Source organism: Odontesthes bonariensis, chromosome 2 (genome assembly GCF_027942865.1).
Source record: "Odontesthes bonariensis isolate fOdoBon6 chromosome 2, fOdoBon6.hap1, whole genome shotgun sequence".
In the NCBI taxonomy this organism is placed as follows: Eukaryota; Metazoa; Chordata; class Actinopteri; order Atheriniformes; family Atherinopsidae; genus Odontesthes; species Odontesthes bonariensis.
Window position 1 is genome coordinate 44841034 of NC_134507.1, and position 14359 is coordinate 44855392.

Below are 14359 nucleotides of genomic sequence, written 5' to 3' on the forward strand. Positions count from 1 at the left end.
AGGGGGTGCAGGCCATACTTCTGGTAGGTCAAATTCTGGTTCGTTTGATGTTGCCAGTAACCTGCGCTTGGTTCCTCAGTTTGGTGAGCGAGATCCGGACACAATTTTCTCCCTGTTTGAGCGCGTGGCTGACAGTAGGGGGTAGACAGATTCAGACCGAACACTGTTGCTACAGTGTGTGTTAACAGGTAAAGCGCAGGAAGCGTACTCTGCTCTCACAGTAGCTGAAAGTAAAGTTTACATCACTGTGAAGGATGCTGTTTTAACCGCTTATGAGTTGGTGCCGGAGGCTTACCGACAAAGGTTTAGGAGCTGGGAGAAGTCTGGGAAGCAGACTCATGTTGAGTTTGCCAGGGAGCTGGAGACTCATTTCAGTCGGTGGTGTGCTTCCTTGGAGGTCAGCACTTTTGGTGACCTTTGTAATTTGGTTGTTCTAGAGCAGTTTAAGAACTCTATTCCCGGTCATATTGCTGTGTACATTAGTGAACATAAAGTGAAGACTGCTGCCAAGGCCGCTAAGCTGGCAGATGAGTATGTGCTTACACACAGGGGTGGCCGTGAGTACCACTCTCGGGATGATTTTGGTTACCGGGGAGGTGGTAACAGCAGACCAGAACGGGTTGCATATGGTCAAGTACAGTTTGAATCAACCAACACATGCCATTATTGCAAAGGCAGGGGGCATTGGAAGGGTGATTGTCCTAACCGGAGGAATAGTGGTCCCCAGGTTAAATCTGCTGCTCTTGCTGCCTCTGACAAACGTGTTAGTCCTGTCACTTCCTCCTCCCAGCAGGTGGAAGCTGGAGGTAGGTGCACTTTGGATAAGGCTGATTTCTCAGCTTTTGTCTCAGATGGCTATGTGTCACTGGTTGGGAGTGATGCCACTGTGCCGGTAAAAATTCTGAGAGATACAGGGGCTTTTGACTCGTATATTGTAAGTTCTGCGTTGCCTTTTCTGAGGAAACCAATACTGGAGACTCTATTTTGATGCAGGGAATGGGGCTAACGATGTTGCCAGTTCCGCTGCATAAACTGACGCTGCACTGTGGATTGGTTCAGGGGGAGGTTACCATGGGGGTGCGTCCTGCACTTCCCCTTAAGGGGGTGGATATTATTCTTGGTAATGATCTTGCTGGGAGACATGTGTGGGCTGATGGTCTGCCACCTCCACCCATAGTAACATCTTCACCTGTTGTTACAGGAAAGCCAGATGAGAGTGCTCAGTGTTTTCCTGGAGTTTTCACGGCCTGTGCGGTGACATGAGCTATGTGCCGTGTTGACTCTGAGTCTAATACTGACCGTGAGGATGAGAGAGCAGGAGAAAGTGAGGTTTTCTCTGTAGACATCCCTGAGTCTCTTTTGTCTGTTTCTCGCAGTGACCTGCTGGCGGAGCAGAGAGCAGATCCCTCTCTGAGTCAGTTGTTTGATCAGGTTCTCACTGTTGAGAAGGCAGAGAGTGTTGCAAGTGGGTACGTGTTGAAGGATGGGCTGTTGGTGCGGAAATGGCTGCTGCATGGGGAAAACTTTGTTGGTGACCCGGTCTGGCAGATTGTTGTTCCTTCCAAGTTTCGCAGTGAGGTGCTGAAGGCTTCCCATGATCAGTCTGGGCATCTGGGTGTCCATAAGACTTAATAATTACATTCTGCTGAGATGGCTAGAGAGAAGTTGACCTCTTCCCAGGAGAAAATGAAGCGTCTGTATGACCGTAAAGCTGAGCAGCGGCAGTTTAGCCCTGGTGATCGGGTGCTTGCATTGTTGCCAGTTGTCAGCTCCCCTTTCCAGGATAAGTTTACAGGCCCGTATAATGCTACGCCAGCTGTCAGACCAGAATTATTTGCTGTCAACACCGGGCCGTAGGAAGTCCACACAACTTTGTCATGTCAATTTATTGAAAACTTATTATACTCGGCAGGTCGACACATCCAAAGGTGAGGTACAGACAAGGACTGGTAAGGCTGTGGCTGCTGCAGTAGGAGGTTTGAGGTTTTTGTCTGTACCAGAGGTTGACGGGGTTATCCAACCTGATGAAAGTTTGTTACGTGGGAGGTTAAACAATTCTGAAACTCTGAAAAATATGAAACTTCTGTTTGGACATTTGTCTGAGGTAGGGAGCTCTGAGCTGTTTGCTCTGATAAATGAGTATCTGTGTTTGTTTGGTGACGTACCAAGTCGAACTCACCTAATTGAACATGATATTGATGTAGGTGAAACGCAGCCAATCCGCCAACATTTCTACCGGGTGTCGGAAGAGAAGCGCAAGGTCAAGGACAGGGAAATACAGTACATGCTTGTTAATGGTATTGCTGAACCCTCTGCATCTAGCTGGGCATCACCTTGTTTGTTGGTAGATAAGTCTGACAAGAGTCCCAGGTTTTGCACGGACTACCGGAAGGTAAATGGGGTCACAAAACCAGATGCTTATCCCCTACCGCGAATGGAAGACTGCGTAGATCAGGTTGGCTCAGCTCAGTTTGTGAGCAAGTTCGATTTATTAAAGGGTTATTAGCAAGTTCCACTGTCCAAGAGAGCCAGGGAGGTCTCTGCTTTTATAACTCCCTCTGGTCTTTTCTCTTACTCAGTTATGAGTTTCGGGTTGCGGAACGCACCAGCGACGTTCCAGCGCCTTATGAATATGGTTGTGTCTGGATTGGAGGGTTGTGCCGTCTATCTCGACGATGTGGTGATTTACAGTAATACGTGGGAGGAACATCTGGTCCGTATTAAAAAACTGTTTGATAGTCTAGCTGACGCACGCTTAACCATTAACCTGGCAAAGTGTGAGTTTGCCAAAGCCACCGTCACATACCTGGGTAAGGTAGTGGGGCAGGGGAACGTGCGGCCTGTGCAGGCCAAGGTGACTGCAATCGTGCAGTATCCAGTACCAGCAACGAAAAAAGAACTCCAACGGTTTCTGGGTCTTGTGGGGTACTACCGCAGTTTTTGTAAAAACTTTTCCACTGTGGTAGCTCCCCTAACAGATTTGTTAAAGGGTAAAGCAAAGTACATCTGGTCACCTTCTTGTCAGCAAGCTTTTGACAATGTGAAATCTGTCCTCTGTTCTCCTCCTGTGCTTGCAGCTCCACGCATGGACCGACCTTTCCAACTGCATGTGGATGCGAGTGATGCAGGTGCGGTGTTATTTCAGTGTGATGATTGTGGTGTTGATCGACCTGTGAGTTTTTACTCCAAAAAGTTTAATCAGTTTCAATTACTACTCTGTTATCGAAAAAGAGACACTTGCGCTCATCTGGGCTTTGCAGCACTCTGAAGTGTACCTAGATTCTGGCAGTGTTCCTCTGGTGGTCTTTACTGACCATAATCCCATAACTTTCCTGCATTCATTACAGTGTCCAAACCGCAGATTGATGCGATGGGTGTTATTTTTGCAGTCTTATTGTTTGGATATACGCCACATTAAAGGCTCGGATAACATTGTGGCTGACGCTTAATCCAGAGCACCTTGCGTTTAAGTTTGTACTGTGCCATTATTGTTTACTTTGGTTTTTCAGGTTTCCTCATCACTGTGTCTCGCTTCTTCAGGCGCCGGAGTTGCAGAGAGGGAGGGTTGTTGGCTGACTGGGCTTTTTTTTATGGGGGGGGGTGTGTGACGACCCCTCCGCTCCACTAGTTGTCCCTGTTCTCTTTAGTGCTTCTTTCCTTCTGCAGAGAGTAAGGCGGAGTGCTCGTCAGACTGATTGAGCCACACCTGGGGCTTGTGCTTCAAAAGCTCCTCTCTTGCCAGTTTCGATCCCTCCTGACTTGCCTTTGACTTGCAGGGCGGCTGCTGTTTTGTTGTTTTTGATCGCTTACACATTCACACACTCAGGCATGCATACATGACTGACTTCCACGTTTCCTTAGTTTAGATTGTTTTGTAAATAAAAGTTGTTTTGGAATTTGGAAGCTTTCATCTGTCTCCCATTTTTGTTACAGCCGGGCTGTGACAGTATGTATATGTATATTCAAGTCCAGTGTGATGTAGTAACAATGGCAAACTTCTCCACTTCCAAACCTGTAGAACAGACTAAAGTGAAAAACTGCTCTTAAGTTTCCATGAGCATTGCATGGTCTGACCTTGGTGAGCTTGCTGGGACGTCCACTCCTGGGAAGCTTAGCAGCTGAATGCTTCAGAGCAGTGGACAGACAAAATGTCTGCTTTTATAGAAGTGCTCACACTTGCTGTTTACCAATTAATGAACCTCTTCCTATTCCAGGAGAATATGCTGAAATGCCAATACATAGCAAACCCATAGTAAACACAGAGTTGTTCCAGAACCCCATGAAGTGAGTAGTTTATTTTGATCCCATTTCAAAGCAAACACACTGTCAGAATCACTCTAAGTATTACAAGGACTGAATTACTATTTAAACACACTGAAAATATATGGATATTCATCCTCTCACATCCCTCACAGACAGACTGGTAGTGCCAGCTGTACAGAGGGTTCAGTAGGCACCGGACCAGACTATTCTCTGCAACTGCTTGATGTATTGGCAGAAAACTTGGTGCATGTTTGATGGTTTTCTCTACAAACAGAAATATTACAGAAGATTGGATCTCTGGCCTCAGCAGAGGTCTCTGTTCTCTTTCTGACCTCCACGTCAAAAGTTTTCTTCATTCAGTAAAATTACAAAACAAAATTCAACCGCTATAGGCCCAGACTGCTGGGGGGCCTCATCTGTCCCACCTTTCATCACTTTACTCTCTTTTTCCCCCGTTTAATTTCTCAAATGATATTATGTACATGTGACATTATTGTGGTCATTAACTCGTGTTTCCCTGTTCCAACAGGTATCCTTTGAATGGTGTTACAGTGTTTGTTGTCCCCTCTTTTCTGTCTTCTCAAACCCCAGCTGGTGGAGGCGGATGGCCACCCTTCCTGGTTCTGGTCCTGCCAGAGGTTTCTTCCTGTTCAAAGGGAGTCGTTTCTCTCCACAGTCGCCTCAGGCACGCTCAGGACGGGAGATTGGACTGAAGACAAGTTTCAGTGCAATCTGTTGGTTTCCTTAGCTAGGAAATTGTTTTTGAATTCGCTCTGTATGAATGAATGGGATTATTTTTTAAATTAATTATGATTACAGTGAATTGAACTCCAATTGGCTTGAATTGGACTATACTATTTAAGTGCCTTGAGATGACATTTGTTATAATTTGGCGCTATATAAATAAAACTGAATTGAATTGAATTTCCAGTGTATAACCATCCATACTGCTGAATCCGTCGATCGGGTCGCGGGTGGGCTGGAGCCTATCCCAGCAGTCAATGGGCGAGAGGCGGGGTACACTCTGGACAGGCCGCCAGTCCATCACAGGGCCACATAGAGACAAACGAGACAAACAACCATGCACGCTCACTCCTAAGGACAATTTAGAGATGCCAATCAACCTAACATGCATGATTTTTTGGACAGTGGGAGGAAGCCGGAGTACCTGGGGAGAACATGCTAACTCCACACAGAAAGGCCCCAGCTGGGTGTTGAACCTGGAACCTTCTTGCTGTGAGGCGACGGTGCTAACCACCACACCACCGTGCAGCGTGTATAACCTACCCTTGCATATTCAATCTTCAGTGTACAGCAACCAGCATAAATGTCGGCTCCATTCAGTGCTGCTTTGGCCTTCTGAGCACACTGCACCGACTCAAACCTGGAGAAAACAGGTTAAGGAGATGACACAGCACAGATACACACAGTATGTAAATCACATTAGCTTGCAGTCATTTGTTAGATGGTTTTGCTAAATGCAGCGTAAAAGCCACCCATTTAATATAGAGGACTCCAACCATGCTTTGTGCTACTGTACAAGGGCTGAAAGATCTTTATTTGTCTGCTCTAACCCTAACCCCATAAAAGAGTAAGTTCAGGTATGAGTCATTCAAATGTATGAAAAGCTAGGTTTTCAATAGCAGATGATGGAAAATGGGCTCCTGCTGAAATGGGCATAGATTTGACCTAGATACAGGAAGCAACAGGGAGCCGGTGTAGAAAGAGTGAGGAGGTGGCAGAGTGGGAAAACTCTGATCACCAGCAACATTCTGGATGAGCTGCAGAAATGTGAAACCATTCACCTTCACCTGTCAGCAAGGTAAGCAGCACGACTCCGTCATATGGGGTGAAAGACAAGACTGCAAACACACTATGCTCTTCAGTAAGGATACTCCACCATTGCCTGGATTCCATTTCGTTTAAAGATGACAATCCTCAACACACTACCTATGGGGTTGCAAACGGTGTACAGAACATCCTGGGCAAAAATGGAAAAGAGAAAAGAACATGGAAAAGTTCCAAATATTAAGACCACTGTGCATTTTATCAATACTATAGATGACGTCTTAACAGTTGTATATACTATAAACAGAAGATGGACAGGGGGCTTGCAAGTGAGGGTTGGCTTGATCTACTACTGTAGACAACAAAGTATATGCTATATTCTACATGTTTTTTTATGAATTTTTTATGTTGTAGAGTTGTGAAATTATTTTATCAATGGAGAAATTGAGCAGCCTTGCTTTGTTGTCTACAGTAGTAGATCAACCCTCATCTTACATTGAAGCTACCTGAAGTGACGTTGACGCAGCTTTAGCTGCAGAAAAGCTATTAGGCTTGTGTTGATAATAATAAACTCCTGGACTATTTTCAAACTTCCAAATGCATCGTTTGGTGAGTACAGACCATATTTGTACTACTGTAGAAGTTTGGTGTCATGGCATGTGATTTTAGTGTGGTAATTTTGGAGATACGGACCAGGATCCATTAACCCTTGTACGAAGCTATTCGGGATAACTCAGTAACTCAGCTGATGTTCAGCCAATATCGAAAAAACTGCGGATGGGCTACTTGGCTGGATAACACGGTTCAAATGACCCCAGGTTGAATCTACTCCGGAGTATCACTTTAAGCTTTCTTCTTCCTTACGAATTCACCCCACTTTCCATGTCTCCCAGATTAAGCCAGTTTCATCCAGTCCACTGACACAGTAAGCCTTCGCTGAGCGACAGATTTCTTAATTTGAATTCACCTTGGACCAAACTAACTTGGATATCACTGGACTGGATTCTCTGTGGACCTACCTTGCACTTTTACTACTAATAAACCAGTTTCTCTTTCCATATTTCCCCGTGTTAGTCTGCTTTCGGGTCCAACCTGTGTGTATTGGCTATTTCATAGCCGTGACACACCTCCCTTTTGCCCAGCATTGTAGAGGTTCTGCTGCTCAGCACCCTGGCTTCTAACACCCCTGCTCCTGTTCTTTAATCAGTCAAAGGGGTAAACCAAAAAGACATTTCAATCCCAATCACTTGACAATATTGCCTATTTCCAAGCCTACTCTTTGTAAGATCAACACTTTGCTCTTCCCAAGTTTGCTCCAAAAAAGGATCAACACTCCTGCATCTTCCAAGACTGCTTATCGATAGACAACACTAGAACTGTGACTCCTATGACTCTGTTCAACCAGCTATCATCCTTACCAATATGGCCTCTCCGGGCACTAGGACAGCTGGTGACATCTCTGCTGCAGTCTCTGATGGTGTTGACACCAAGCCCACACTGCCATCCAGGCCTGCTGTCTTCACCATTCCCTGTCATAGCCTAAGCTACAACATGCACATAGTTTGCTTGATAATTTACCAGTCTTTGTCAAAGTCTGTGAAAGTCTTGCGTCAGCCTTCCCAGGTCTTTAAAAGTGTTCAAACTGTTTCTCCTCCAGCACTGGTGCCACCACCACAGAGAGTTTCTAGTCCTTGTACCGGTGCAAAAGAGTCCTAAATACTCACTCTAGCAACAAATGAACTAAGAGGTGAGGATTGTGTTCTTTGATTTCTTCAGTGCTTTTAATACAATTCAGCCTGCACTGTTATGTAAGAAGCAGCAGAAAATCCAGGTGGATGCCTCCACAACCACCTGGATTATCAACTACCTGCCAAACAGCACAGTTTGAGAGACTGAATGGTTGTGTCTGAGAGCACCACAGGGGACTCTACTCTCACTGTTTCTCTTCACTCTGCACACCTCAGACTTCATCCCCAGAAATACTCTGACTCTGCAGTTGATGACTGATACATCCATTTTTTCCATAAGTCTGTGGTATAGAGTACAATCTGCTTTGCAGCATCTTCTGGAGCAGCAGAATCAGAGCCAGAGACTCAAAGAAACTGAACAAACTGATTAAAAGGCTGTCTCTGTGCTGGGGACTGCTCTGGAGTCCCTGGAGCTGATTGTACAAAAAAATACTAAGATAGTGATCAAACAAGGACATGTGTTCACTCAGAGGCTTCTTTAACTCAACTGCAACAAAGAACAGTACAAGAAATCATTCCTGTCAGCAGCAACAACTGCCTCTGGCAAATAATTCTGAATAAATTACTTATGAAAAAATAATCTGTACTGCAGCATTTAAGTGTTTCTTTAGTATTAATGAAGTTTTTTTTATTTAATTGAATCACAATTCATATCCTCCCCCTTGAGCTGTCACCTTATCGTGGTGGGGGGGTTTGCGTGCCCCAATGAGTCTGGGAGCTATGTTGTCTGGGGCTTTAAGCCCCTGGTAGGGTCACCCATGGCAAACAGATCCTAGATGAGGGACCAGACAAAGAACAGCTCACAAGACCCCTATGATGAATAATATTTATGGACACCGTGTTCCCTTGCCCGGACGCGGGTCACCGGGGCCTCCCCCTGGAGCCAGGCCCAGGGGTGGGGCCCGCCGGCGAGCGCCTGGTGGCCGGGTCTGTGCCCGTGGGGCTCGGTCGGGCACAGCCCGAAGAAACGACACGGGTCCCCCTTCCTACGGGCTCACCACCCGTGGGAGGGGCCATGGGGGTCGGGTGCAATGTGAGCTGGGCGGCAGCCGAAGGCGGGGACCTTGGCGGTCTGATCCTCGGCTACTGAAGCTGGCTCTTGGGACGTGGAACGTCACCTCTCTGCTGGGGAAGGAGCCTGAGCTGGTGCGCGAGGCTGAGCGGTTCCGGCTAGATATAGTCGGACTCACCTCGACGCATGGCTTGGGCTCCGGAACCAGCCTCCTCGAGAGGGGTTGGACTCTCTTCCACTCTGGAGTTGCCCGCGGTGAGAGGCGTAAAGCAGGTGTGGGCATACTTATCGCCCCCCAGCTGTGCGCCTGTACATTGGGGTTTACCCCGGTAGACGAGAGGGTAGCCTCCCTCCGCCTTAGGGTGGGGGGACGGGTCCTGACTGTTGTTTGTGCTTATGCACCGAACGGCAGTTCAGAGTACCCACCCTTTTTGGAGTCCCTGGAGGAGGCACTAGAGAGTGCTCCTCCGGGAGACTCCCTCGTCCTGCTGGGGGACTTCAATGCTCACGTGGGCAATGACAGTGAGACCTGGAGGGGCGTGATTGGGAGGAACGGCCCCCCCGATCTGAATCAGAGTGGTGTTTTGTTGTTGGACTTCTGTGCTCGTCACGGATTGTCCATAACGAACACCATGTTCAGGCATAAGGGTGTCCATATGTGCACTTGGCACCAGGACACCCTAGGCCGCAGCTCGATGATCGACTTTGTAGTCGTATCATCGGACTTGCGGCCGTATGTCCTGGACACTCGGGTGAAGAGAGGGGCGGAGCTGTCAACTGATCACCACCTGGTGGTGAGTTGGCTCCGCTGGTGGGGGAGGAAGCCGGTCAGACCTGGCAGGCCCAAACGTATTGTGAGGGTCTGCTGGGAACGGCTGGCGGAATCCCCTGTAAGGAGGAGTTTCAACTCCCACCTCCGGCAGAGCTTCAACCATGTCCCGGGGGAGGTGGGGGACATTGAGCCCGAATGGGCCATGTTCCGTGCCTCCATTGTTGAGGCGGCCGACCGGAGCTGTGGCCACAAGGTGGTCGGTGCCTGTCGTGGCGGCAATCCCCGAACCCGCTGGTGGACCCCAGTGGTGAGGGAGGCCGTCAAGCTGAAGAAGGAGTCCTATCGGGCCTTTTTGGCCAGTGGGACTCTGGAAGCAGCTGATGGGTACCGACAGGCCAAGCGGAACGCAGCCTCGGCGGTTGCTGAGGCAAAAACTCGGGCTTGGGAGGAGTTCGGGGAGGCCATGGAGAACGATTTCCGGACGGCCTCGAGGAGATTCTGGTCCACCATCCGGCGGCTCAGGGGGGGGAAGCGGTGCATCGTCAACACCGTGTATGGTGAGGGCGGGGCTCTGCTGACTTCAACTAGGGACGTCGTGAGTCGGTGGGGGGAGTACTTCGAGGGCCTCCTCAATCCTACCGACACGCCTTCCGATGAGGAAGCAGAGTTGGGGAGCTCGGACGTGGGACCTCCCATTTCTGGGGCTGAGGTTGCCGAGGTGGTCAAAAAACTCCTCGGTGGCAAGGCCCCGGGGGTGGATGAGGTCCGTCCTGAGTTCCTCAAGGCTCTGGATGTTGTGGGGCTGTCTTGGTTGACACGCCTCTGCAGCATCGCGTGGACATCGGGGGCAGTGCCTCTGGACTGGCAGATCGGGGTGGTGGTCCCCCTCTTTAAAAAGGGGGACCGGAGGGTGTGTTCCAACTATAGGGGGATCACACTCCTCAGCCTCCCTGGTAAGGTCTTTTCGGGGGTACTGGAGAGGAGGATCCGCCGGATAGTCGAATCTCGGATTCAGGAGGTGCAGTGTGGTTTTCGTCCTGGCCGTGGAACAGTGGACCAGCTCTATACCCTCCGCAGGATCCTGGAGGGTGCATGGGAGTTCGCCCAACCGGTCTACATGTGTTTTGTGGACTTGGAGAAGGCGTTCGACCGTGTCCCTCGGGGACTCTTGTGGGGGGTGCTCCGGGAGTATGGAGTGCCGGACTCCTTGATATGGGCTGTTCGGTCTCTGTATGACCGGTGTCAGAGTTTGGTCCGCATTGCCGGCAGTAAGTCGGACATGTTTCCTGTGAGGGTTGGACTCCGTCAGGGCTGCCCTTTGTCACCGATTCTGTTCATAATTTTTATGGACAGAATTTCTAGGCGCAGCCAGGGCGTTGAGGGGGTCCGGTTTGGCGACCTCAGAATCGGGTCTCTGCTTTTTGCGGACGATTTGGTTCTGTTGGCGTCGTCAGGCCGTGACCTTCAGCTCTCACTGGAGCGGTTCGCAGCCGAGTGTGAAGCGGCTGGGATGACCATCAGCACCTCCAAATCTGAGACCATGGTCTTCAGCCGGAAAAGGGTGGAATGCTCTCTTCGGGTCGGGAATGAGATCCTTCCCCAAGTGGAGGAGTTCAAGTATCTCGGGGTCTTGTTCACGAGTGAGGGACGAATGGAACAGGAGATTGACAGACGGATTGGTGCGGCGTCTGCAGTGATGCGGGCTCTGCACCGGCCCGTCGTGGTGAAGAAGGAGCTGAGCCAGAAGGCCAAGCTCTCGATTTACCGGTCAATCTATGTTCCTACCCTCACCTATGGTCACGAGCTGTGGGTAGTGACCGAAAGAACGAGATCGCGAATACAAGCGGCCGAAATGAGTTTCCTCCGCAGGGTGTCTGGGCTCTCCCTTAGAGATAGGGTGAGAAGCTCGGTCATCCGGGAGGGGCTCGGAGTAGAACCGCTGCTCCTCCGCATCGAGAGGAGTCAGATGAGGTGGCTCGGGCATCTGGTGAGAATGCCTCCTGGACGCCTCCCCGGTGAGGTGTTCCGGGCCCGTCCCACTGGGAGGAGGCCCCGGGGAAGACCAGGACACGTTGGAGAGACTATGTCTCTCGGCTGGCCTGGGAACGCCTCGGGGTCCCCCCAGAAGAGCTGGAGGAAGTGGCCGGGGACAGGGACGTCTGGGTCTCTTTGCTCAAGCTGCTGCCCCCGCGACCCGATCCCCGGACCAGCGGAAGATAATGGATGGATGGATGGACAATTCATATCGATGGACTTCCTTTTCTTTATATTCAAGTACAATAATACAAATTTCGGAAATGAATATCATAACTATGATACTATATCTATTCCTATCCTTCCATCCTGAAGTTTATTTCTCAATTCATTTGGAATTTGAAAAAAAAAACAAAAAAACAAGAATGAAGTCTCCAACACTTTAGCTGCCTATCCTAGCAGCACCTTGGTGAGTCAGAAGAAACAAAAAAAGAAACTGATCAATCTCTTCTCTATTTGTTCAAGAGTTATTACTATCAGTTCAGAGCCTCAATGTGAGATGTAACGGACAAAAAAAAAAGGTATCAGATTGTCTTGTTTCTTTTACCAAGCTTCGGCAGTCCTTTTCTGGATTCTTTGAATTATCAAAAACAATTTAAATAAGTTCTAATCTGTATAGTCAATATTCAGTCATATCCCCACCCTCGCAACTTTCAAAAATTTGATTCCAACTATTGGTTGAAAGTTGGAATTACTGTCACATGTTCACATGCACATAAATCACACAAGAGTATGTAGATTTGGTCTCATCCACCTTTGTGTCCCATTCCACCCCCAACAGTGTGTGTGAGTGTGTTTACCGTGGTTATGGGGTAGAGAGGGTTCTGTATGGAAAGCAGGAGGACCTTGTTGCCACTGTTAGGGTTGTCAGCATTTGTTGGTCTGGTGATTCTCTTCGATGTGGAATAATTAAAGTAAGCCTGTTGGCCTGGTTAACAGAGATAAAAAATATCAACAAAAACGGAACAATTGGACTGAAACGTTTGTGAACCCTTTAGAATTTTCCATGTGTCTCATATCCTGAAACATGATCAGACTTCTACACGTTGGTCCACAAATAATTAGTTTCATCTTTTTTGAGTTAAACTGTACTACATTTATTTTGGCAGCCTGGCACTTCCCCAAATTAGGTGTACTACAAGTTTAAAGTGGGACTTGATTCGCGAGTGGGACAGGTTCTGGTAAGCTTACATGAAAATGTGGCAGATATCGGGTGGGATGGGTCAAGAAGTAACACATTTGGACACAAAACCAGTCCTCTTGGTCATCAATTAGAGAAAAATGAAGAGAGGTCTTCAAATCTTTTCAGTTAGATATGTTGTGAATATTCTTTAGACCCGTCCAATTACATTAGCGGATCACGCCTGACAGAGTGACAAGGATTGGAAGTTTTCGATCTTCGACACAGCGGTGGCGGCGTCAATGCTTTTCTAGTGCATGGTATAGTCCTGACAGTGAACAGGAATTTCTGAGGTCTTCACCTGGTGACAGAAGGGTCTTGAAAGCCATGCAGTATTCATCAGAGCTGCACTCAGCAGAGTTTGATCTTGAACTGTGTGGTTTTAGGTTAGAACACTGTTCTTCACTATTGTCACTGAGCAGATGTAGCACTGCTCTCTCTGGTTCACGCTCCTGCCTTGATGATAGGCTGACTCATCCTTCATTTAAAAGATGTGAAGAGTTTTTCGTTGACCCTCAGGCTCTGTTTACATTAATTAATTTCACCATTTCTTCGTGTCGGCGTCTTGCAAACTATTTACATTTACACACAAAGTTGCTGTCCTCTCAATAAAAGCCTAACTATTTACTCTGAAACGGGGATCGGCTGATTCGCTAGTCACATGACTAAACAGCGTTACTGCAGTGGCTGGGTTCTCATCATAAAAGCTTGTTGAATCTGGCGCCTCCTTGCCACGTATTGTTGTACACAGCGTACTACCAGCAGTAGGACATGGAGCAGGCTCCCATGCTGATCGTGGTTGTCCATGATTTCCATATTCTTCTCGATGACACGAATAGAAAGGTAACTGAAGTGAAGCACGCCTGTTTGTTTTTAGTTTCCCAGCACTCAAGTCACATGACCAACGATACCAGCCTAGCGAATCAGGGAGTAGTACGTCATAGTGATGTTGTCCAACCAGGACGAGTAGCTAGAGCTCAGCACTGCGGATCCCCGTTTCTCACCGTTTACATCTGCTAAAATCAGCATCGTATGCGAATGCTTACGTGGGCTCCGGCGTCTTCGAATCCTTCCACCTATGAAGTCGTATTCCAGTATTTTAATGTAAATGGACAGTGCATCCGCGATAGAAACGATATAGAAACAGATTAGTATAAATGGCACCTCAGTCTCTTGGAACAGACTCAGCACCTCAACTTCCACAGAGACAGATGTAACCAGTGAGGGACTCCTCATTTTTGTGAATCAGTCTGAGGAAGTTTTCTGTTTCGAGGACCCTCTGCCGTGCTTCAACTCATTCACTGACACATAAAGCATTCTTCTGTTCAGCTTAGTCTCGCTTCTCCAGGGAGGATCTCATAGCACCTCCACTTTGAAGAGCTTGAGTTCATAGCTAACGACCCTGACCACTTGGATCCAGTCCTGCATAACAATTATTTCAGGAAAAAAGATGAACATTTATTTTATCTTTATTCTATAGAACCTGATCTCCCATGGTCTCTGTTAAGATTACTTCCTGTTCTTGTTCTACACTTGGATTCATTTCACTAATCACCATCACC

General features: G+C 48.1%; 1 protein-coding gene across 1 annotated transcript in view; it reads right to left on the reverse strand.

Moving 5' to 3' along the window:
* LOC142398289 (heterogeneous nuclear ribonucleoprotein L-like) overlaps window positions 1-14359 on the reverse strand; it is an 84196-nt gene that overhangs the window by 30292 nt on the left and 39545 nt on the right. The window contains exons 4-6 of the mRNA XM_075482252.1: window positions 12418-12545; window positions 6159-6244; window positions 5551-5647 (exon numbers count right to left, since the gene is read on the reverse strand). Of these exons, the coding sequence (XP_075338367.1) occupies window positions 5551-5647; window positions 6159-6244; window positions 12418-12545 (311 nt within the window). The remainder of the gene's footprint in view (window positions 1-5550; window positions 5648-6158; window positions 6245-12417; window positions 12546-14359) is intronic.